At 41.1% G+C, this 25,504-nt stretch overlaps 1 protein-coding gene across 1 annotated transcript in view; it reads left to right on the forward strand.

The window, feature by feature from the left end:
- The first annotated feature begins 617 nt into the window (after window positions 1-617).
- Window positions 618-25,504, forward strand: part of LOC107293340 (rho GTPase-activating protein 42-like) — a 31,422-nt gene continuing 6,535 nt past the window's right edge. Inside the window, exon 1 of the mRNA XM_015822489.1 lies at window positions 618-804. Within this exon, the coding sequence (XP_015677975.1) occupies window positions 651-804 (154 nt within the window). The 5' untranslated portion in view covers window positions 618-650. The remainder of the gene's footprint in view (window positions 805-25,504) is intronic.

Raw genomic sequence — 25,504 nt, forward strand, 5'->3', positions numbered from 1 at the left:
TAGCTGGAAAAAACAAAAAGGTCAAACTCAGCTGTACTCTCTATTCTACTTGCTGGGGCTGTTTTATTTGATTCTATTTTATTGCTGGAGCACGACCTCATTCGCACTTTAACCAACCTGCTTCTGACGCGGTAACACCGTAGGAGACTTTTTACACAAGAAAGGTGGGCAGAGAAACAGCCACGCGCTTCCCCGGGCGAACTTTCGCAGAAGTGGGTGGTCCCTTTCAGCCCCAAAGGAGGGACGGGGGGGCGTGGCCGGGCAGGGAAAAAAAAAAAAAACCTGGGTGGGGGGCCCAAGGCGGGCTGCACTGATTGGACCGGAGCGGGCTCTGCCTTCTCCCAGCGCAGCTGCTCGTGCTGCGGGCAGAAGAGCCGCCCCGGCCGGCCCAGAAAAAGCTCCGCGGGAGCGGGGAGAGATTTGTGTGTGTGTGTGTGTGTGTGTGTGTGTGTGATCGGCCGGAAGGCGTCTCGGACCCGGCGATGTCCTGCTGGCCGGACCATGTAAGCAGCTGACAGCGACTTCGGGGAGCGCCGCGCCGCTTCGCCAGCAGAGACCCCCCCGAGGCGGGCGGAAGATCCAGCGCCGGGCGCCTGCTTTGCCTGCCCGCCTTGCCTGCTTGGTTCTGCTCCTCTGCCGGGGCTGCAGCCATGGGGCTGCCCACGCTGGAGTTCAGCGATTCCTACTTGGACAGTCCGGATTTCAGGGAGAGACTGAAATGTCACGAGGTGGAGCTGGAGAGGACCAACAAGTTCATTAAGGAGCTGATCAAGGACGGCAGCCTCCTCATCGGGGCGCTCCGGAGTGAGTAAGGGCGAGGGCGAGGCGCGGCGGCGCCGCCGCCGGGATCGGGGAGCAGAGGGGAGCCGCCGCTGGAGTTGTGCTGCGCGGCGGCGGCGGCGGAAAGGGCCGCTCTTTTGTTTCAATGGACCCGGCGGAAGGGGCTCTCCTGCTGATAGCAAAAAAAGAAAGCAAAAAAAAAAAAAAAAAACCAGGGGAAAAAAAAACACCCGGGGGTAGGATGGGTTTTCACACATTCCATTCCACACGCGCTTTTCCGCGTGTGCACATGCAAAAAAGGCCGACGTGCCTTAAGGAGTCGCCGAAGCGTCCCGCCGGCGTTGCGTTTGCGGAGGTTCAATTTCCAATTTCTTTTCTCTGCTTTCGTCCAAATGGGTTTTGGTTCCCCCCCCCCCCCGCTGACTTCTGAGATCGTATTTCCGTGTACTTTTTCCCTTTTGCAGACGTGTGCAGGACGCTGGGCAGACACCAGCGCCTCTCAAATGCAGGTAGTCCTCGACTTACAACAGTTCGTTTAGTGGCTGAACTTAAAAGGGGCATTGGGGGAAAAAAGTGACTTATGACCCATTTTTCTCGCACTTAGAACATTGCTTGGGTGATCTCAATTGAGAAACAGAAGTTCATCATTTTTTTGGGGGGGGGAGGGTTAGTATTTTCTGGTTACTTTGGTGAGTATTGAAATAGGATTTCAGAGTACAATCACTGATGAAAGAATCAGAGGAAAAACATCCTGTATCAGATCAAATCAAGACATGTATTACAACCATAAGATCAGAAAACACGATAAAACTTACTTTATATTTAATTTGATTTTAGAACAGAAACTATTTATTTATTATTGTGGTTTTTAGTATCGCCTGTTCACCGCCCTGAGTCCCGTAAGGGAGATAGGGCGGTATATAAATTTAATAAATAAATAAATATGTATGTGTTTATTTGTATGTGTACATCAGTCTGCCAAAATGCAGATAGTCCTTGACTTACAATGGTTCATTTAGTGACCCATATTCAAAGTTAAACAGCACTGAAGTGACTTATGTCCACATTTCATACTTATCAGCATTGCAGCATCTTCCTGGTCACGTGATCAAAATTCAGATGCTGGCGACTGGCTCATATTTATGACGGTTACAGTGTCCCAGGGTCATGTGATCACCTTTTGCGACCATCTGACAAACAAAGTCAATGGGGAGCCTGATTCATTTAATAACCATGTTGCTAACTGCAGTGATTCATTTTACAACAGTGGCAAGAAAACTCATAAATGGGGCAAAACTCACTTAACATCTGTCTCACTTAGCAGTGAAAATTTTAGGCTGAATTGTCATAAGTCGAGGGCTACCTGTACACTTTCCCTCCCTCGTAGGTGTTTACAATCTTAAGAAACTGTCTGTGGCTTTACTCGGAAGCTAAACATGTGGTAGGTGGTGTGTTCGGTTTATTTTTTTTCCGCCTATGAGCTAGGTTCAAAGAGATTCAAGCTGGGGATTAGTTGCTTTGATGCCTGAACGTTTGTGGGTGTACAACTAAATGGAAGAGGAGAATCACTAAAGAAAAGTTTCCAAGATGCATAGTAAAATACAAAGGGAATACCTTTCTCACAAGGGTTGCAAAGAACTCCTTGACTTACGGCCACAATTGAGCCCAAAATTTATGTTGCTAAGCAAGACAGTGAATTTTGCCTCATTTTATGACTTCTCTTGCCACATTTGTTAAAGGAACCACTGCACTTGTTAAATTAGTAACACAGTTGTTAAGTGACTCTAGATTCACTTGTCAGAAGGCCACAAAAAGTGATCAAATGACACTGGGACACAGCAACTGTCATAAATACAAGCCAGTTGCCAAGCGCCAAATTTTGATCATGTGACTAGGGCAGTGTGGCGAACCTATGGCACGGGTGCCAGAGGCAGCACTCGGAGCCCTCTCTGTGGGCACACATGCTGTTGCCCCAGCCTTGCTTTCTCCCATGACCCCCTCCTCTCCAGCAGCCCCCCTGAAGGAGAGTCGCCCCCGAGCATGGCCCACACAGAGCACAGCCAAGGACATGGCAGCCAGGCAGCGTAGACAAGACTCTGCCCTCACACCCCATCATGCAGTTGATGCTGCAGGGCGCGGGCAGAGGGTGTGGCCACCATAGCGCTGCTGGGCTGCCTGGGCGATCTGCGGCGGGCCCTGTAGGTGGTTAGTGGTCCTATGGGCAGGCGGGGCAGGGGATGGGGGTGCAGAGCGGGGGTGGGGCAGGGGGTGGAGCAGGGGCGGGGCCAGTTTTTGGGCACTCGGTCTCTAAAAGGTTCGCCATCACTGGACTAGGGGGATGCTGCAGAGGTCGTAAGGGTGAAAAATGGTCATAAGTCACTTTTTTCAGTACCATTGTAAATTCGAACAATCACTAAATGAAAGCTTATAAGTTGAGGACTAACTGCTAGAAGTATTTTGGCACTTTCAATGTTGGCGTATTGCAACTCCCGCTATCCTAAATGGTATGGCTACAAAATACATGGTGAGGATAATTGAGTAGAGTAAAGTTTTGTAGGGCACCAGAATCCCCACCCCTAGGAAATCCTATAAAAGCAGCCAAAAATGAAGACTGCTAAATGATGCTTCAGTTATCTATTTTACCTGGAAGTGAGTTCTGGCAGCAAATTCAGCTGGGGATACATAGGACAGAGCGCATGGATGCTGTGTGGGGCTGTGATCTTTGTATGCAAGAAATACATGTTTAGAAATGCATAATTACGCTAGGGAAGCAGACCTGGCTGTCTTCCCAGGATATTTATTTATCTCATTTAGGAATTATTTTTTTTTAGGCTACCTTAACATTTAGGCTACCTTAACAGCTCTGAGTGGCTTATATAAATGCAAAAACAGTGATCATAACAGCTAAAAACGAAGCCCAAACAATTGTAAAACACTTAAAAAATGAAAACAGTAAGCATGTTATAGAGGGAAATGCATACAGTATAGATTTGGTTCCTTCCTAAGCTATATAGAAGAGACCTGTTTTATTCCGTATGATGGCACCAGGAGAGTTAACATTTTAATATCGGACACATCTGTGACAAGGCCTGAAAAACTGATTCCCTAAAACTCGTAAAAAGATGGGCTGTGGATTGTTGCAATTGTGATTAGGCCTAAACTTTGTATATTACAAATGATTTTTGTGTATACAGGTAGTTCTTGAACTTGCAACCATTTGTTTAATGGCGTTCAAAGTTACAGTGGCACTGAAAAAAGTGACTTATGACCAGTTCTCACACTTATGACCACGGCTGCATCCCCACAGTCACATGTTAAAACTTCAGACATGTATTTATGATGGTTGCAGCATCCCAGCTTTCTGGGAGAGTCATTTACAACCTTCCTAAGGAGCCTTTGATAAGCAAAGTCAGTTGGGGAAGGGGGGACACAGACTTGCTTAACAACTGCATGATTCACTTAACTTCAGTGATTCACTTAACAACCGTGGCAAAAGGTCATAAAATGGGGGCATGACTCACTTAATAACTGCCTTACTCAGCAATTTAAATTCTGGGCTCAAAAGGATTACCTGTAGGTATATGTATTAGAAAATGTCCATTGAATACTATGCGTTGATAGATATAGGCACCACGATAAACCATCAGATAATTCACATGTGATAATTGACTCTGTGCATCAAGCTGGGTCAACTCTGGGGGTTTTTCCCCCCAAAAGAATCTGTTCCCAATGTGGTCCTTAAGATTTCTCAAATGATGCAACCTTGTTGTCATTCTGTACATCTTAGATTGGTGCTGGCTGTCCTGCTCTTCTGTTTCCTCCCACCTTTTCCAGCATTATATTCTGAGAAAGAGAGTGTGAACCTGCAAGTTAGAAAGATAATTATAGCATGGTTATTTATGCCTCAAGTTAGGAATTTTGAGTTGACGTGTTCAGTTGACAATTTTTTAGGTCAGTTTTTTTTTCCAACTTGTGGTAGTGCTGTTGAAAATCTTTTCTTCCAAAGTAATGATTTCATGGAGAGGATATTTCCCAGTAAAACTGGGAGGGTTTTCCTTAAAACAGCTATCACCTTTGGGGGGATTAATTCTTCTTTTAGACAACACTGGACTAGTTAAACTCCCCTCTCTGTTTGCTGCTGTCTCCCTTCCACAGTGCTATTTCTTTTAACCTATGCAATAAACATAGGGAGGTTTTTAACTTCCTGTATTGTTTGTTTGACCCTTATCTAAAATACGCCCAGGAGACAGAAACACTTAGTAGAAAAGAAGAAAAAAAAAGTCTTTGTTTTTTTTGTACTGGTAGTCTGTTTTGAAGGGGAGGGGGACAAGAGCTTTATTTTGTTGTATAGATCTTATGGTCCCCAAATGTTCTGTCAGCAGCCTAAAATAAGCAGCTCTGTCTCTCCCCCCCACCACATACACAGTTAATAATTATTCAACATATTTAAATTTGTGTGAAGCTCACAAATAATCTATGAGCAAATGTCTATGCTGTAAAACTTAAAATGACCACTAGCTGGCAGTAAAGAAATCCGTAAAGCTAACTTTTTGCCGCCATCTAGTGTTTACCCAAATTTTGTAGTCTAAATCTGGTATGCTGGGTGGGTTGACTGTCCTCATTTGCCATCTTGTGATACCTAAAACGACAGAACCTGGCTGCGGAAAATATTAAGGCTGTGGTCTGGTGACTTCTGTGACATATTTTAATTCAGTTTAGTGATAATTCATAGAGAATTGATATGTTGTAATGAATTTGTTATGATAGTTTTAAGACTTGGACCACTGAATTCTTTTAATCCTCGTGCATAGGGACTATGTTCACACAGACTAGAAGCAAATAAATAATCATATTGACAATAAAATTGCCCATCCTTATGGAAATAAAGTCCCTACTCATTTTCTCTAGAAAAGTATCTAGGATCCCATGGTCCTTGGTCCCATACAGTATCTGTGATGCCATTAGTGGCTTCTTCACTGTAACAAGCATTTGAGAGGTATGTTCTGTATTGCTAAGCTTAGATATAGATTCTGTATTAAGAGACTAGGTTTTTTTTCTTAGATGGTTGATTAACTGGGTTTATATGTTCACATAGCAGGAGCTGGGATTTTTTAAATATATGGAATTAATTAAAATCGTGGGAAAATGAGTCTTCATTTAAATTTTAGGTTTGTTAAGCACGTTGGACTCAGTTTCAAGAAAGTGTTTTGATACATGGAAGATTGCAAATATAGAAATTGTCTACAATTCTTTAAAACAGCTATGTCTTTGCAACTTTTATTTTTCCTGGACTTATACACAAGCACTGCACATCTCTAGGAAATTTAACCTCTCTGTTAGTTCATAGGATCAGGTAACCTTACTTGGATGTCTCAGATACACAGCATTCATCTAGTTAAATCTTTGCATTGAGACTATAAAAGCAGGTGCTTTTTATGAGTTTGAAAGCTCAGAGGGAAAAACATAATAAGTTTATTTATCACTTTGGGGTCTGTCAATCCGATACCTCTGTTTATAGGTATACATTTATTTCAGTGCTTCAAAAATGTAATATTTGGGATAACTACTGACATATTTTAATTGATTAGTTTGGTTGCATGAATAGAAGTGTTGATCCATTCCCTGAATTTATAGGATCTTAGGGAAATATACCTATGTCCCCCTTTTAAAAAATTACTGGTTACATACAAAAACAGGATTCTTTGTAGTTGTTTGCTGTTACGTAGGTTAATATCAGAACATATGATTACAATGAATGGTCCATAATTCCATCATTAGTATTAATGTCACATTTTGAGAAATATCATGAGAGGCATTTTAAGAAATAGATCTTTAAAATCTTTTCTTAGGTTGAAGCATTAGGCAGGGTTTTCTTCAAAAAAAGAAAACAGTAAAATGGTTTACTGGCTTTGATTTCTTTAAAGTTTCTGATATAATGACATAAAGCAAAAGATTATGGCTTTATCAGACCTAAAAATATGTTAGAATGTTTCTGTCTGCTACAGCAAAGCCATCAAAGAATCTTAAGACAGTTTGAGAAATATTATTTTTATTATGGATATAAACTTTCATGACGTTAGTCTACTTCACTGTACAACCGATGGAGTGGGTTATTATTCTATAAACATGTGAGAATAAATGATCTTTTTAGGGTGACAAAAATTTGGTACTCTATTAAAAAAATCTGGAAAACATAACCAGTTATGTCTGAAGTAGACTTGACAATGTACAGTGTGTGTGTGTGTGTGTATAAACTAGGTAGCAATCTACTTTGTGCTAAATTAATGTTGAATATTATAAACCATATATCTCCTGAGCAAGACTTCTGCTAAAACTATTATCTTAATCTCACTTCTAATCTAAAGAGCTTTAAGCGATGTACAATTACACATGGTTTCTCTATTTTATCTTTGCAACAACTCTGTAGAAGAAGGTTAGTTCAAAAACCGGCCACAAAGTAAGATTTGCGACAAAACAAGAGGTTGTGATCTGTTTTTCCTTGCCTATATATGTTTTCCGATCGCTTAAATATGCTTAAGAGATTTAGAATGCCCTGTGGATTTGCCCAGCTCCCTGCTCCTTCCTTTCCCAGGCTAAGTTTTGGTCTGTTCTTCCCAGTGTTGATTGTGGTGTAGTTTGCTTGCACCAAATATAGTGATGGATTCCACTGTGTTTAAACTTTAGCTCACATCTGAATACTAACACTTGCTATAGTTAAAAATACTCTGAAATCTAAGCTTAGAAAAAGCACATATTTCTCACGGTTCTGCAGAATTTGTTTACTTTGATAGGCCTTTGCTTGAAAGGAAGGCGGGGGGGGGGGAATGATTTCTTCTCCAGGCCTGAGAAATTCCACTGAATTTTAGAGGAAACTACCTTCTGGAAGGTTTTTGGCAGTAGCTCTGGTTTCTGTGTGGTAGACAAAATCCTTTCAAGTTCACATTGCGTGAACCACACTCTCCTCTTATATTGTTAATGTGTAGTTTTCTTTGGCTGATCAGCTTTGCACCCATCATTTTGAAATTCTTCAGAGTCCAGGTGCAAGCAGAGTTCTGGGTCGAAAACTTGCAGGGTTGATGGTTGGAGACTTTGGAAATATTGATTTACAAGTAGTCCCCAACTTACGACTACAAATTGGGACCGGAACATGCGTTGCTAAGGGAAATGATTGTTAAGTGAGTTGCGCCCAATTTTATAACTTTTTTTTTGCAACGGTTGTTAAGGAGATCATCATGGTCATTAAGTGAATCATGCAGTCATTAAGCAAATCTGGCTTCCTCCATTGATTTTGGTGTTGGAAGCTGTCTGGGAAGCTTGCAAATGGCAGTCACATGACCCTGGGATTCTGCAAGTGTTCTAAGAACACACTGGTTGTGAAGCTTCTGAATTTTGATCAAGTGACTACAGAGACCCTGCAACAGTCATATATGTGAGGTCATATTTAAGTCATGTTCTTTAGCATTGTTACAGTTATGAACATGAGTGAATTGATTGTTGAGCACCACCTGTATCACCTTCTCTGGAATAATGTTGCATGCACTGAGTTTTTAATTTTCATACTTTTCTCCTCTATTTACTCCAAGTAACCTCAAGTAATCTTTATTCCATGCAGAAACATTGCAAGAGTATATGGCAGTGATGGCGAACCTTTTAGAGACCGAGTGCCCAAAACCCGCCCCTTGCTCCGCCTCCCACCCTGCCTGCTCCGCCCCCGCCTGCCCCATCTGCCCGCAGGGCCACGCACCTTGTCCATGGCCTGCCGCAGATCGCCCAGGCAGCCCTGCAGCGCCATGGCAGCCACACCCTCCGCCCACACCCCTCAGCATCATCTGCACACTATGGGGGTACGAGGGCGGAGTCTTGTCCCTGTTGCCCGGCTATGTACTTGGCTGTGCGGGCCGTGCCTGGGGGCGACTCTCCTCCAGGGGGGCTGCTGGTGAGGAGGGGGCCGTGGGGGGAGGCAGGACTGGGGCGACAGTGTGCGTGCCCACAGAGAGGGCTCCGAGTGCCGTCTCTGGCACGCGTGCCCTAGGTTCGCCACCACTGGTATATGGTGTGTTCTTTTTATACTTCCTCTTCTTAGCTTACTTAACTTAATGAATAAATTGGGCAAAAGGTTTCTTAAAATATTGCCCCTTCATCGAGAATAAGGCACTTGAAAGTAAATACAGTAATTAAACTGTGCAGAATGTTACTCAGAAGTCAAGTGCCATTTGGGGAAATGAGAGAGTCTTGTATTTTTCCAAGCTGCGTAGCTCTTTCAGGATTTCAGAATAGTAAACTGTTGCCAGTAGTTGGTTTTCTCCTTCAGCAAATATTTGATCAAATGTAATGTAAATAGAGTACTTTCTTTTAATAAAGTCTAGTATTCTAGAACTTGAAAATATTTGGATGCTTGAGGTTAGTACATTCAAAGCTAACCAAATGCTCTGTTCTTTCACTGCAGCTATTTTTTTCTTAATTTGTCCATCTGCTTGGAGGCCTGAAAAGTGCCAGAGGTTCCTCCTTTTCTTAAAATAATAACAAGAAAAGTCCCATTGTGATTACACTAACATTATACAGTCACAGATTGCTGTGAATGTTAAAGTGATTGCAGTGCAGCTATGAAAAATAGTAGTCATGTGCCTTTTTGGACTGTTTTGGACTTTTAGGGCAAACCTGTACTTGGAAACCCACTCATAGGTTTGTGTGCTTTAATTGTCTATGGTACATTTGAACAGGACCATAGCTGTTGTGATTCTCTTTTTTGATGGAGGACCTTCTCAACTTACTGGTTTGCTTTGCAAGTGGGGCAAAACTTTGTTAGGCAACCCTGTGCAAAGTTAGAAGGTTCACATGGGGTAGCTTATAGGTCCATTCTCTGCTCTTCAGTAAATCAGAGCCAGCTATGATAGATTGACATTAATGGCCTTAGTTGAAATGCTTGGCCTCTGGAAAAGCCTAGAGCGAGGGTAGGCAACCTTGGCTCTTTTACGACTTGTGGACTTCAACTTCCAGAATTCCTGAGCCAGCCACGCTGAGGGGAAAGGGAGAGGTTTCCAAGCTGAGCCATGCTGGCTCAGGAATTCTGGGAGTTGAAGTTCACGAGTCATAAAAGAGCCACGGTTGCCTACCCCTGGCCTAGAGGTATTATTGCGAAGCCTGGCTTTAACCATGATTGGATTGGAGGCTAAAACATATGAAGAACAGTTGCAGAAATTGGGTATTTCTAGTCTAATGAAAAGAAGGACTAGGAATGACATGATAGCAGTGTTCCAGTTTCTAAGGGGCTACCACAAAGAAGAGGGGTCAACCTATTCTGCAGAGCATCTGAAGGCAGAACAAGAAGCAATGGATGGAAACTAATCAAGGAGAGAAGCAACCTAGAAATAAAGAAAAAATTCCTGACAGTTAGAACAATCAATCAATAGAATGGCTTGCCTCCAGACGTTGTGGGTGCTCCATCACTGGATGGAGGTTTTTAAGAAGAGATTGGGCAGCAGACAATCTGAAATGGCAAAGGGTCTCCTGCTTGAGCAGGGGGTTAGACTAGAAGACCTCCAAGATCCCTTCCAACTCTTGTTATTCTGTATTTCTATAATGCAAAGCATAATCAGTATGGGGAAGGGATAGGACAAGTTGTATGGAATTACTGGAAAATGGAAGTATTCCTACATTCATAAACTGACTTTTAATTTTTATCCTGTATTGTGTGTTCTTAGAATGGAAGTGTCGGACTTGTGCTTGAATGTACAAAAATAATAGAATGCAGATCCTCCAAGTAGTATTTCCCATCAGTCCCTAGATCAGGGGTCCCCAATCCCCCTGGTCCATGAACCAGCACCGATCCGCAGCATACTAGAAACTGGGCAAGCAAAGCAGTGTCTGATAGACCATTTTCCTCATTGTGAGATATAAATAAGGCCCATTGAGAAGGATTCTTGATTGCAGCCTATAATATTGCTTTCATTTTACTAGATGCTCACTCAGGATGAGTAAGACGTATTGCTTCAGTTCAGAAGAAAATAGTTTCATGAATTTTGTGCTTTTATTAAAATGGAAAAAATGAGTCTGTGTTATCTGCTTGGGTTTTATAGACTGGAAATTGTTGTCTCCAACAGACTGTTTCCTTTTAGTGTTCAAAATGATTTTCTGCTTTATCTGTGTTTTGTGCCATGAGTTTATTTTTGATTGCTTAAACCAAGGACAAAAACTTTTTATTATTATTATTTATTTTGGGAAGATATTCTTTCTTTGTCGAAGGGCAGCCTGCTGGAGGCTGTGCTAGTAGAATAAAGACTTTCAAGCTTACAAAATAGTTGTATAGTTTTGTAAAAGCTGTTTCACAATAATCTGTGAAAGACGTTACCAGTTGGAGGTCAAGAATTGGTTTATTTATTTTGGTTTGTTTATCATATTTTTTTTTTATCATAACTGGGTAGAAAACCTCTGAAAATTATGGGAATTATATTGCAAACATTTAAAGGACAAGAAATTGCCTACTTCTGACTAAGAGTCAAAGAAGCAAATAATCAGATTTACAGCACAATGGTCTAAAACCATATACATTTAAATCAAGGCTATTCTGTAATTTAAAGCACATAAACCACAGAGCTGTTGAGAATACTTAGTGTTGTCTTAGGAAGAAACATAGGAAAAAAATCTCTACTCTCAAATTAGTGAATGTAAATAAATAAAATTCATTTAAATAAAATTTCGAGAATGACTAGACCTTATAGCACTTTGACTAGACCTTGTGCATTTTCTACACAAAATGATATACCCAGATTCTTTTATGAGAGGAGGGGATGAAAACAATTTACTAACAGATATCCAACCATTTTTCAGCCTCTTCTGCCAGCGGAACCAGCTTCAGTATCCAGAAATCTACCACTCAGAAAAAAAGAGTTTAATATTGTATCTGGCTCATATTTTGTCATTTCCAAACATACCAACTTCAAATCCTGGCTTATTAGGGAAGCAACATGCCAGAAGTTCCAGTTACATTTTTTTCTCTCTGATGAATTCCTAGAGGAACTGTATGTAGCAGGATATGAAAAAGGAGACTTTCCTTAGCAAAATAATGAAGGTTATGTCTGTGTTCCTCTTTGACCCATTGTAAACAATGCTTTAATATTTCCTCTATTCAGGAAGAGTAGAGGGATTCATATATAGCTACTAATCTTTGATAAACTTAAGCTCTGGAAAACATCATGGTGGCCTCCAGATGTTTTAGATGACAATTCCCACAGTGCCTTTTCATTGGTTACGCAGGCTGAGGCTGATAGAAGCTGAGAACTAAAACATCTGGAGGGCATCAAATTGCCTGTTCCTAGGAGAAGCTAAGTGACCTCAGTGGAATGGGTGAGTAGACATGAACAGGATTATGAAATTGTCTACTTTCTTTCTTTGTAAATTCAAAGATCACTAAGTTTTGTGCCAGTGAAATTTCACAGGCTGTTTATGTATTCTGCAACTATTCTCTTCAATAAAACTCTTTAAATTTCAGAGTGATTTAAAAAAAAGTATTCCGATATTCCGTAGTTCTTCCGTGTCGTTTCCCCCCCCACACACACACACACTCCTTTGGGGCTTTTTGAGAAATTCTGAGTGTAAAGTTGAAACATTCTTCTTTTGTGGAATGTATGTGCTGCCCTGACTTTATAGGGTCCTCCATAATAAGCAGTGATTTTATTTAAATTATTTTTATTACTCTTAAATGCTTTGTTGCTTTCTAATTCATCTAGGAACTTCTACCTTTTTAACTATTTTTTAAAAATCCCCTCAAAAGTATCTTTAGAAGTTCCCATTTGTTTAGCTGTCTGTGTGTTCCATAACTCACTGTCTGACCTAATATATTGAACTGTGCATCTGCTTTTTATTCTACATCTGGGGGTCCAAATGATGACTGAAAGTGTTTCACTTTCAACATGAGGTTACTGTCTGTCACTTCCTGTTTACATTTCTTGGAACCTTTATGGTGATTAATATGGGGCATGGCATGTCTGTTTTTGTCAATTTAAAATTTAGTAGGTGTCTGTTTCTGAGAGGTGATATTACATGTCACCTTCCCAAAATAATGTCCTGATGTTACTCCAGTTGAAATAGTATTTAAAAAACTATGCTATGCAATGCAGGGAGAATTAGTTATATATAGTTTAATGAAGAGAAGGACGAGGGGGGACATGATAGCAGTGTTCCAATATCTCAGGGGCTGCCATAAAGAAGAGGGAGTCAAGCTATTTTCCAAAGAGCCTGAGGGCAGGACAAGAAGCAACGGGTGGAAACTGATCGAAGAGAGAAGCAACCTAGAACTAAGGAGAAACTTCCTGACAGTGAGAACAATTAACCAGTGGAACAATCTGCCTCCAGAAGCGGTGAATGCTCCAACACTGGAAGTTTTTAAGAAGAGACTGGACAGCCATTTGTCCGAAATGGTATAGGGTTTCCTGCCTGAGCAGGGGGTTGGACTAGATGACCTTCAAGGTCCCTTCCAACTTTACTACTATTATTATTATATATATAAGCATAATCTAATAAATAAATCATAATCCTGTAGCAAACAATTTAGTTTTCTGATTATAGAGTGATTTGGGCAAGGCCAAGTTTACATGCAGATGCTTGCTTTGTCTGTAGGAGGGGCTAATTATTATGCATATGATGCATTGCATTAATACAGCAGAATATTTTGCTGATTTGCACAGCTTCCCTCACTAAAATTTGGTCTGAAAAAAAAAATGTTGCAACTGTTGTAGAAAAACATGGAACAAATAACTCTGCATGTGTTAAAATGCCCACATCCTCTTATTTGAATAATCCAGCCTAATTAGTTGTTCCAAGTCTATGTAGTAAAAGCTCTTAATGAACTAATTGGAGAAGAGGGCTATAATTTCAGAGAGTCTAGCCAGTCTGAATACATCATTGTGGCAATGTCATTTGCATCATTTATGGTTGTGGCATGTTGTTATTATGCAAATGACCACGATGGATGCAAAAGATGTACATTTTTGTGTAATGACTTCATGGATGTAAATTGCAATGGGCTTTGTTTTGTTGGATGTAAAGTCTGTTGCTTTGAGGTCCAGAAAAATTGAGGTTTCACTGTATGCGTAGTTAGAGGATTCTGCACAGCAGAATTGTGACCAATATTTGTTGCTGCTACTCAAAAGCCTGGAATGTGCCATATTCCTATTAACCGAGCACCAGAAATGTTGAATGGAAGAGTCACTAATAAGTGAATGTGTGTGTTTTGTAAGAACCTTGGAATGCAGGTGGCCTTCATATTGCCAGACTGGAGGAATTGTTTATCAAAGACCAAGATCTCCAAATCAAAGAGATTCAAATTCAAAATTCAGAATAGAGCTGGAAGGGATCTTGGAGGTCTTCTAGTCCAACTCCCTGCTCAAGCAAGAGACCCTATACGAGTGATGGCGAATCTTTTAGAGACCGAGTGCCCCAAAACCACCCCACCCACCTGCAGAGCCACCCATGGCCTCCACAGCCCGCCGCAGATCGTCCAGGCAGTCCAGCAGTGCCATGGCGGCCACGCAGAGTCTGTCCCCGCTGCCCGGCTGCAATGTTCTTGGGGGGGAGGGCTGGGGCGATGGCGCGTGCCGACAGAGAGGGCTCTGAGTGCCACCTCTGGCATGCATGCCATAGGTTCGCCACCACTGCCCTATACAATTCAGACAAATGGCTGTCTAGTCTCTTCCTATAAACCTCCAGTGATGAAGCACTAACAATTTCTGAAGGCAAGCTGTTCCACTGGTTAATTATTCTTATTGTCAGGAAGTTTCTCCTTAATTCTAGGTTGCTTCTCTCCTTGATGAGTTTCCATCCATTGTTTCTTGCCCTGCCCTCTGGTACTTTGGAAAATAGGTTGACCCCCCTCTTCTTTGCGGCAGCCCCACAAATACTGGAATACTGCTAACATGTCACCCCTAGTCCTTCTTTTCTCTAGACTAACCATGCCCAAATCCTGCAGCCATTCTTCATATGTTTTAGATCATCACCTTTTGACTTGGCTATTACTGTTTTTAATCAATTATTCATCACTCCTGTCAAAACTTAGGTTTGAATTGAAGCTGATTCACTGTAGCAGGGGTGTCAAACTGCCAGCCCGCGGGCTGGATGCGTCATGCCGAAATGTCCACACCCATCCCAGCTCCGGCAATGGGGAAAAAGTCGCGATACGTCGCAACATGTCACGTGACATGGCGAGTTTGACACCCCTGCACTATAGGATTCTTTGTCCAAAGAGGTTGTTGATACAGGTCTGGAGAAGAAAAAATTACATTGGGCCCTGGAAAAGGGGACTTGAAGACAAAATGGGTGGGAGAACTTGGCTTTCAGTTATAACCAAAATCAAGTGAATAGCATAGAGCAGTGATGGCGAACCTTTTAGAGACTGAGTGCCCAAACTGCAACCCAAAACCAACTTGTGCATCGTTGGGTGCTGGGTGGGTGTGGCCCATTGGGTGGGCGTGGCTGCAGTGGTAAAGGCAGACTGGGTGGGACTAAAAAGTTCAATCAATCAATTCCAACTTTGCAAGATCTTTTTTTTTCCTGTGAAAAGTTGAAATTGACTGATTGAACCTTATTTTTTTGCACATGGCGGCGGAGGCCTAAAGTGAAAAGGTTTTATAAAACCCAGCTGAAGGCCTAGGACTGGGGCGACGATGCGCGTGCCCATGGAGAGGGCTCTGAGTGCCGCCTCTGGCACCCGTGCAATAGGTTCGCCACCACTGGCATAGAGGCTGATAGATTGGTTGGTAGGCTGTGGGAGAGTTAATCACCATGTCCAAATCCTTACTTGAAATTTCCAGGAAAACTAGCTGTTGATCAGTCTGGTACATAATAATTTGTCTATAGCATCTGAAATTTACTAGATGAGATGACTAAGAGGTCAGGAAGTTTATTTATTATAAAATGTTTCTTATTTTTTTTAACTGAATAAATACTCTGTATTTTATTACATAGGAAAAATGCATGAGATTGAAATAAGAAAGTATACATCACTATTCAAAAGATAATTAACAGGAATAATCTGTTTATTCCTAACAGGAATAAACTGTTTCAGTTTGGTGATTATTTTGATTTATTCTGAAATAAATAAATCCAAGTGAACATGCACATCTCATTCTGATAATTTGTGAAGATTTGTTGATTACTTGATCTACAAAATGCTTAGATTTGCTGCTATTGAATCTAACGCAGTCTAAGTCACCTGGTCCCAATTTCTCTTTATTATAATTTAATAAAATTTTATTAGAAATTTATAAAATGAACAGTTTTAAGGAAACACAATATGCTTCTGAATCAAAGATAGTATTTCATTTCAAAATGGTCAGACGTTTGGGCAGAATTGCTTGATGCATGAAATGAAAGAATTTGAATTTAACGCCTACCAGTCATGTAAAAATACGATAAAAAAAATTTAGTCAGTGATAGATTATCTTGAATCATGGTTTTTCTAATAGTGATTTCCTCAAACTTTAATTTCCTTAGATGTATATGTGCCTCAGCTGCAGAACTATCTAGGGAAAATGAAAACTTTAATTATTAATTAACTAACCAGTATAAAAAAATATTGGTAATTTATAAGCTGTGCTTTGTAACAGATTTCTGTGTAGTGTCTAAGAAATTCTTTATAGCTTTTCTGCTAGTTGTATGTGAACATCTTTTGAATTAGTATATAATGTGTCAAAATAGTTTGTCTGACATACTTAGTTTAACGCAGAAAAAGAAAGGGAATTTTCCTGTGTTGGAGATATTTTTCAACTACAGGCTTCCATTCATGGTGTAAGGCAGAGGTCCCCAACTCCCAGTCTGTGGACCGGCACCGGGCCGCGCCATGCCAGAAACCGGGCCGCGCAAACAAGCGAATCCCCACCTATGAGATGCAGGCAGCACGCAAAACCACGCCCTCTCTGGTCAGTGAAAAAACCTCTCCCCACAGAACCGGACCCTGGTGCCTAAAAGGTTGGAGGCCTCTGGCGTAAGGGATGTAATGTGCTTGACTTGGTATGAATTCCCCAACTAGGATTAATTCTGCATCTCTAATCTCCATTTCTTCAGATTCATAGACCCAGGTTGGCTTTGATTTATTTAGTTAGTTTATGTCCTTCTTTTAAACAAATCAAGGCAGCGAACATAGAATAGAATAGAATAGAATAGAATAGAATAGAATAGAATAGAATAGAAGAAAAACAGAGTGGGAAAGGACCTTGGAGGTCATCTAGTCCAACACTCTGCTTAGGCAGGAAACCCTATAGCAGGAGTAGAGCCAGCCATGCTGACTCAAGAATTCTGGGAGTTGAAGCCCACAAGTCATAAAAGAGCCAATGTTCCCTACCCCTGCCCTATACCATTTCAGACAAATGGTTGACCAATCTCTTTGTAAAAACTTGTTGGAGCATTCACAACTTCTGGAGGCAGGTTGTTCCACTGATTAATTGTTCTAACTGACAGGAAATTTCTTCTTAGTTCTAGGTTGGTTCTCTCCTTAATTACTTTCCATGCATTGCTTCTTGTCCTGTCCTCAGGTGCTTTGGAGAATAAATTGACACCCCCCTTTCCTCCTATTTTCCCCACAACAAGCCTGTGAGGTGAGTTTGAGTAAGAGAGAGTGACCGGCCCAAAGTTACCCAGCTGGCTTTCATGGCTAAAGTAGGACTATAACTCCCGTTCTCCTGGTTTCTAGCCTGATCTCTTAACCAATAGACCAAAATGGCTCCATATAAATTCATGCTGCATCAGAGCTGAGATCAGAGCTTGCACTTCAAGTGTGCAGTCTAAATGCACATAAATAGTGCTTGAACATATTCCTTCTCTTTTTCTTTGTGTGCTTAAAAAAATGCCACCCTAAAAATGAGGTGATCAAGCCAGAGTTAATGATCAAAGGCTAATCATTGACTGCTTAGAGCCTAAAGGAAATTACCTTATAATGTGCTTCATTTCCTTTAAAGCAAATTAGTTTGCTCTTTTTTTCCTCTTGAAAAATAAGCTAAATATGGCAATGGCTTTTTAGTTCTCTGTTTTGTAAAACTCCGATTGCTCTCCACTCAAGTGTAGAAAATCTTGGCAGGAAAAAAGGATGGACACAGCTTCTTTTTCCCATGACCCTCACTCTGGATATTGTTGTTCCAAGGACTCATTACTCAGATAACCACTTTAATTTCATATGTATTCCTATTCCATCCAGCAACAGAGTCACTACCCAGAGAAGGATCTAGGACAATTTGAACACGGCTGCCTTAACACGCCCACTTCATCCTGGGGCTTCCACCGAACTGACCCAACATGGGCATTCATACTTGGCTGGTTCTCCGCTAGTACTCCTCTCCTGCCACTGGTCCACCAAGGTTCTTCTCCCGCCCCTTTAGCTCAGGTGATTCATAGAGGGATACTTTTTCCCGGCCAATATCCCTGTGTGGGATATTTAAAAGCGCATCCAGGCAACCAATCCGTATGCCGAAGGGTCTCAGGCACGGGGAGACGGGGGTACGCATTGGTTGCTTTGCCAGCAGTTGTTTTTGGCCTATGCATAAGGATAGAGAAAATAACACCTACCGGGGAAGTCATTGGGGGCAGAGCCTTTCCATTCCCAGCTTTTCAGGAGGCTGCCCTCATCCCCACATAATGAAAAATTTAATGACAACCTGATGTGGCTTTGCCGCACGGCTCCAAATTAATACAAGGACAATATTTACTTCCAATTATTAATGACATACAGCAAGGCTGAAACAATTGCTACTGATTCCCAGATTCTACAAATGGCAGATCTTTAAAAGGAGATTCGTGCAATCACAGGGAGACAAGAGAGGGGGCAAAAATGACTGGGTAGTTATTGGTGAAAGGTTAGACCCTAAGCCCCCCTCCACAGCCAGCCTATGTTGAATTTGCTATAATGGAGGGGAGGTTAGGATAAAATGGACATCTTAAGGCAGCGCCCTCCTAAGTATACCCATTTTGGTGACTTAACCCTAAGTGGATTTTCCCCAAGTGGGATTTTCTCATGTATTCTACCAGGAATCATATATAAGGCAGGCAGAAAAAGTCATTGCCCTCCTAAGCATACCCACATACTCCAAATCCATTAGCGATGTCCATTTTGCTGTCCAAATTCATGGTGACCTAACCCTAACCCTAAGTGGATTTTTCCTCCTATAGGATTTTCCTATGTATTTTACCAGGAAACGTCGATAAGGCAGGCACGAAAAGTCAGCACCCTCCTAAGCATACCCATGCCCTCGGAATCCACTGGCGATGTCCATTTTGCTCTCTGAATTCATGCTGACCTAACCCTAACCCTAGGTTGAATTTCCCCCAAATGAGATTTTCACAAGTATTTTACCAGGAATCCTAGATAAAGCAATGGTCCACTGGGTCCTGCCAATGGTCCACTGGGTCTCTTCTCCTGCCCCTTCATCCCAGGTGATTCACAGAGGTATATTTTTTCCCCCACCAATTGGCTTCGTGGGACAATTAAATGCACATCCATGTAGCCATGCAGTCAGCATCCTCCTAAGCATATCCATGTGTTTTGAATTCACTGGCAATGTCCATTTTGCTGTCTAAATTCATGCTGATCTAACCCTAACCCTAAATGGATTCCCCCCCCAGGTGGGATTTTCTCATGTACTTTACCAGGAATCATAGATGAGGCAGGTTCAAAAAGTCAGCATCCTCCTAAGTATACCCATGTGCTCTGAATCCATTGGTGTCCATTTTTCTCTCCGAATTCATGGTGACCTAACCCTAACCCTAAGTGGATTTTCCCCCCCATGGGATTTTCCCATGCATTTTTACCGATAAGGTAAACATGAAAAGTCAGCGCCCTCCTAAGCATACCTACTTGCTCTAAATCTGTTGACAATACCCATTTTGCTCTCAGAATTCATGGTGACCTAACCCTAACCCAATCTCTAAAAGTATTTACCCCGAATTGGATTCTCCCATGTATTTTACCAGGAAGGTATATAAGGCAGACTCGAAAAATCAGCAACTTCCTAAGCTTCCATGTGCTTCGTATCCATTTGCAATATCCTTTTTTCTCTTCAAATTCATGGAGCTCTAACCATAAGTGGATTTGTCCATAATACCAGGTAACTTAACTGAGTCTGGGACAATTGATCACAGCTGCCTTAACATGCCCACTTCATCCCGGGCCTCCTACTTGAGCTGACTGAACGCGGGTGTTCATACTCAGCTAGCTGTCCGCCAACTCTCTTCTCCTGCCAATGGTCCACTGGGTCTCTTCTCCCGCCCCTTCATCCCAGGCGATTCACAGAGGTATATTTCCCCCACCACCAATTGGCTTCGTGGGACAATTAAACGCACATCCGTGCAGCCAATCCATCTCCGAGCAGGTTGCCCACCCCTTGGGACATGGATTGGCTGCACGGATATGTGTTTAAATGTTTCACACATCCAATTTCTGTGAATTGCCAAGGTTGAAGTGGCGGGGGAAGAGCCCCGGTGGACCAGTGGTAAGAGAGAAGCGCTGGCGAAGACCTGGCCTAGTATGAATGCCAGCATTTGGTAAGCTGTGGTGGGCCCCCTGAGATGAAGTGGGCTTGTTAAGGCAGCCATGTTCAATTGTCCCATTCTGCCCAAAGAAGACAGTAAAAAAAACCACCCATCTGACCTCAATCAAGTTGCTTTGCTTCTACAGTGTTACAGAGCTAGCAGTGTTTCAGTGCTGATTAGTGGCATGACCAGGGCCTTTTTTGTCATAGAACGCACCGGAACAGAGTTCCGGCACCTTTTTTCGACGGATTTTCCAGAGTTGCGTTCTTTTCCTATTGTTTCCCTTCCTATCCTCGTTTGTTTTTGAAAATGCCCCGCTGGTGGTACGGTGCAAGTGGGGTCCCCTCTGGCGCTGTCTGCCTCCTCTAGGAGGAGCCATGAGGCGCCAGAGCACCACAGCCAGAGTACGGCTTGATTGGCTGGGTCGGACCATGTGGTGTGGAAGCTGATGGTGGCGGTGGGAGACACATAAACATGGAGGCCATTTTTCATGAGAGGGTGAGTGAGCCTTTTGCCTTCCCTTACAGAAGGTGAGGTGTGAGGTTAAAAAGAGGCGAAGCAAGAGGAAAGAAAGGCGGCTGGCGTGGAAGCTTGCCCTACAGCGAAACTTTGCTGTTTCGGTTCCTTGGGTAGTTCAAAGGCTGGAATGTCTACGAAAATCTCTTTTTAGTCTTTTATACTTTATATTCAAACTGTAGAGGGGAAGAATAAGAATAAAGCCAATGTCTTGTGATTTGGAGGTATTATTATTATTATTATTATTATTATTATTATTATTATTAATATATATTAATTACGTATTGGTCAGATGTAAAGGTGGACCTACAGTATGAGGTTTAATCAGATCTATTTATTAAATTGGGTTTAACTTAAAGGTACACTAAAAGTAATCTGTTCACTGACAAAGTTTCAACTTTAATTTGTTTCAAGTCAATATCCATATTAAACTCCAAATGTAAATTTTTCCACCTTGTTTGACAACTTCTTAAAAATAAATCAATCTTTTACAAGCAACCAAATTTTGTTTTATTGGGCCAATTTCATTCCACATAGAAAGCTGACATTTCCACTCATTAAACTAAATGGGTATGCCAATGGTAAATGTCCCAAAAGATTAATAAAATGCCTTCTTGCAATTTAAAGCCATACAGTGCATGGTAACATTAATAGTATTAACTTACCTTGAACAAAATCCTAGTCTTTTAGATACACTAAAAATTGAAGGTTTTTTTTTTCAACTACAAAGGTTAAACCTTGTAGGGTAGGCAAGGCGGGTTGTATGACATGTGTGAGTTCCGGCACCTTTTTTTTTTTTTTTTTTACAAAAAAAGCACTGGCCATGATTTCACATTTTATTTCTGGGTGTGGTTTCTTATTATGTAACTTATAAAAGTGTTGGGGTAGTCCTTTACATTCTATTTGTATAATGGGTGTTTTCACAATTATATAGGAGCAGTTCAATGTTCATTGAGTAAGGAAGCAGAGCAAGTAACTTGGTGATGATCGGGTTGTCTCGCCTGTCTATGATACTTAAGTTTTTGTGGTTTATATATTGTTTTGGTTAGATTCTCTGTGTTTATTGTTCTAGCCTGTTATTATGGAGTTTTGTTAGGCAGCCACAAAAATTTCCATCAAATAATAAATCTTGGCATTGTAATCTTCTGTATAGGGTTTTGTTGTTACAGATTGACATGACAAAACCATGATTTATTAATCCAAGAATGAACATTATTCCTATATGCTTCCTCTTTGGTTCATGTTTGCATCTTATTTCTGTATTTCCAGGTTTCTTTAGACCTCAGTCCTGTAATTCATGTGAACTAAGAAACTTGTTTAATCTTGCTTGAAATCAATAAATAATGAAATGTAAGCAAATTCCTCAGTTCAGATTATGTTGAAATAGATCTCATGCTGAATAAATAAATGTGTTTCATGATCACGCAGTTGTCTTTTCCCTCCCCCATTCCTGACATACATCGGTTGCTTGCACTTTTACATTTTTAAAAAAATTGCTGTATCCACATTAATTTTAGATATATATATTTAATTCCATAGGCATTTCGTTTAGAAAAGTGGGTGTAATAATACAGTGTGTTTCAAAACTGGAGAAGAAGTGAAAAGTTACGTTCTTTTGTTTGTTAGCCAGGAGCTAAAGAGCATTAGGGCTGCTTCCATTAATTCAAGCATAGTTATGAATATTCTTCTGACTGATAAATAATTTCTGAAACTTTAGAAAAGAGGTTAAGGAACTTCGGGATATAGAAATGATAGTTCATGGGGTTATCTGCTGTCCAAAAGTAAAAAAAAACTTTTAAAAACTCATTAGGTGTGTGCAAATTCCTGGGTGTGCCGAACTTTGTTTGGATCCCAGCCTATAAGCTAAAGAACAACTTTTTAAACTCAGAAAACTCCCATGAATTTCCTGTTACACCTGAGCTTGGTCCATTTGGGAGCAATCATTAGCACAAGCTATAACAAAAAGTTTGTGGTATGTTTTACAAACTAAAACATGCATCATGCCTCAATTTATCATTCCCCTATGTGGATACGTGTGTGTGTGTTTGTGTGCATATTTGTATTCAGGGAATCCTTGACTTATGACCACAATTGAGCCCAAAATTTCTGTTGCTAGGTGAGACATTTGTTCAGTGATATCTATGGAGATTCTCAGTCATCCAAGCCACGGCTGTCCCAAAGGTGCTTTTTTTCAAGAAGCAACTGGACTTTCTTGTTTTTCTTTGAAGACGTTTCACTTCTTATCCAAGAAGCTTTTTCAGCTCTGAAGAAGAGCTGAAGAAGCTTCTTGGATGAGAAGGGAAACATCTTCAAAGAAAAACAACAAAGTCCAGTTGCCTCCTGAAAAAGCACCTTTGGGATTTGTTCAGTGAGTTTTGCGACTTTTCTTGCCAAAGTTCTTAGGTGAATCACTGCAGGTGTTAAGTGAGTAACATGGTTGTTAAGTGAATCTGGATTCCACATAGACTTTGCTTGTCAGAAGGTTGCTAAAGGGGATCACATGACCCCGGGACACTGCCACAGCTTATGTACAAGTGTTTCTTGGTTACAATGGCAGTTGAGGCTAGGAACTCCACTGCTGAGTAGTGCAGTCATCCAGTGCAACATCATGGGACTGTTTCGCTTAGCAATGTGGAGTTCCCAGTCCCTTATCCCATTATTAAATGAGGACCATGTGGGTTGTTAAGTGAGGGCATTAGGTGATTACAACTGCCGGCTTCTCCATTGACTTTACTTGTGGGAAGCCAGCAGGGAACATGGAAACCGTGATCACATGACCGTGGAGTCACTGTGCTGGCTGGAGCCATCATAAGTCCCCCTTATTCAGTACTGTTGTAACTTTAAATATTCGCTGACTGAAGAGTCGTAACATGAGGACTACCTGTATTTGCATGTTATTAAAGTTAGCCGTGTCTTTTTGCAGGATCACATGTCTGCTGAATAGTTGCTCCACAGCAATGCAGTGATGCTGGAAACATGCAAGGGTGTTTTATTACATTACAGAACGATGGTGAAGGAGTTTTTTGGGACTGAATCCGAGGCATTGCCCATCTCCACCTACCTATACCACATTGATGTTAATATGGCAATAGACATGTAGTGACAACATCACATAAATGTCACAGTTATGTAGTTTTGTCATGACAGAAATCCATAAGTTGCAGACACGCATGATGATACCAGTCATGTTCCATTACTTTCCTGTCCTTCCCCTTAGACTTATTATTTCATTGAAAATGGCTTTTGTTAATGATTTTGTCACAAAATTGTTAAATAACAGCATCACCAATATTAGTATCATCAACATCTTCTTTTGGCTTTGAAACAATAAGTTGAAAATAAATCTGTGTACATGAATATCCAGCCATTTAGGTTTGGTAGAAGCATGATAGAAAACTGATGAAAATAAAGGACTTCCCAAGACATTGAAATCTCAAACCAGACTACAAATGCTGGATCTAATCCAATTTTATCCTAGCATTTATGTGCCCTTGTAGAGTGCTGTATCCAGAAGTAAAATTTGCGCTCACATTTATTTGCAAATGAAAATAGTGCTCTGTAATGTGAAAGAAAATATTTGAAATACTTTGATGGGCTTTGAGATATTTAAAGCTCTTTATGAAACCTGCTGCTACTAAAATAATCTTGAGAGGTGCACTTATTTCTACTGTACTTGGAAATTTGCTTAATTGGAGCTAGCAATTTCAAGCTCTATTCTGAAGAGACTCCACTTGTATCTTCTTTAAGAGCTTCCTACTACATCAGTGTTTCTCAAACTTGGCAACTTTAAGATGGACCTCAACTCCCATGTTGATTGGGGAATTCTGGGAGTTGAAGTCCACACATCTTAAAGTTGCCAAGTATAAGAAACATTATACTAAATGATTAAACCTTTTTCCTATTTTGAGTGGTCTTGGTCAGAGGAACAAAAACAATCACCACCACCCTTTTGTGGCCCATAGAATCTTCTCAGAGGGGGAGGTCAAATAGTTTGACTTTTTTTTTAACCCCTTTTTGAATTTTGGGGTGGTTTTCAAAGAGAGAAATTAAGAGGCAAAGCCTTGCCTCCAAACTGGAGTCCTTACATTGTTCACATCAATTGCTATTAAATTTAGAAGTAATAATATTTCACATGTGATTACATTTTTTTTAACAAAAATGGTTAGATGCTGGTAGGGAGGAAATATGAAATACTGCATGTAGGGTTGTTATCCAGTTGCTAGCAATGTCCTAGATATTAAGGGGAAACGTGGGTTTAATTAGGGTCAATCCACTCATCTTGTTTGTCACTGCTATTTTATTATGAGAAGAACAATCAGACCCTCTATCTCCCTCCCCCCTAAACCCGGTTAAATATTTTGGCTTGTTGTTCCATTGCTTGCAAGCTGGCACATAGCAGAAATGCAGAATATGTGAAAGACCACTCATTATAGAAGACAGTAGATCTACTGTTGACGCAGGCTAATCAGCCTGTAAATTTTTTGGCCAGAAGTCTTTCCTTTTTTGCTGGTTAGGTTCTGCATTTGCTTGTATCTGATTCCCCCCCCTCCACTGCCAGGCCCTGGTTTTATTATGCAAACTATCTGGTTAATAAGTTCTTTAGAAAATTGGCCAGAAAGAGAAACAAGTGCAGACAGACAGCTCTTGCTAGAAAAGGAAATGTTGAGTTTGGGACGAGCTTCAGTTAAGCTTCTGCTAA

Source organism: Protobothrops mucrosquamatus, unplaced genomic scaffold (genome assembly GCF_001527695.2).
Source record: "Protobothrops mucrosquamatus isolate PMUCROS unplaced genomic scaffold, P.Mucros_1.0 scaffold1591, whole genome shotgun sequence".
In the NCBI taxonomy this organism is placed as follows: domain Eukaryota; kingdom Metazoa; phylum Chordata; class Lepidosauria; order Squamata; family Viperidae; genus Protobothrops; species Protobothrops mucrosquamatus.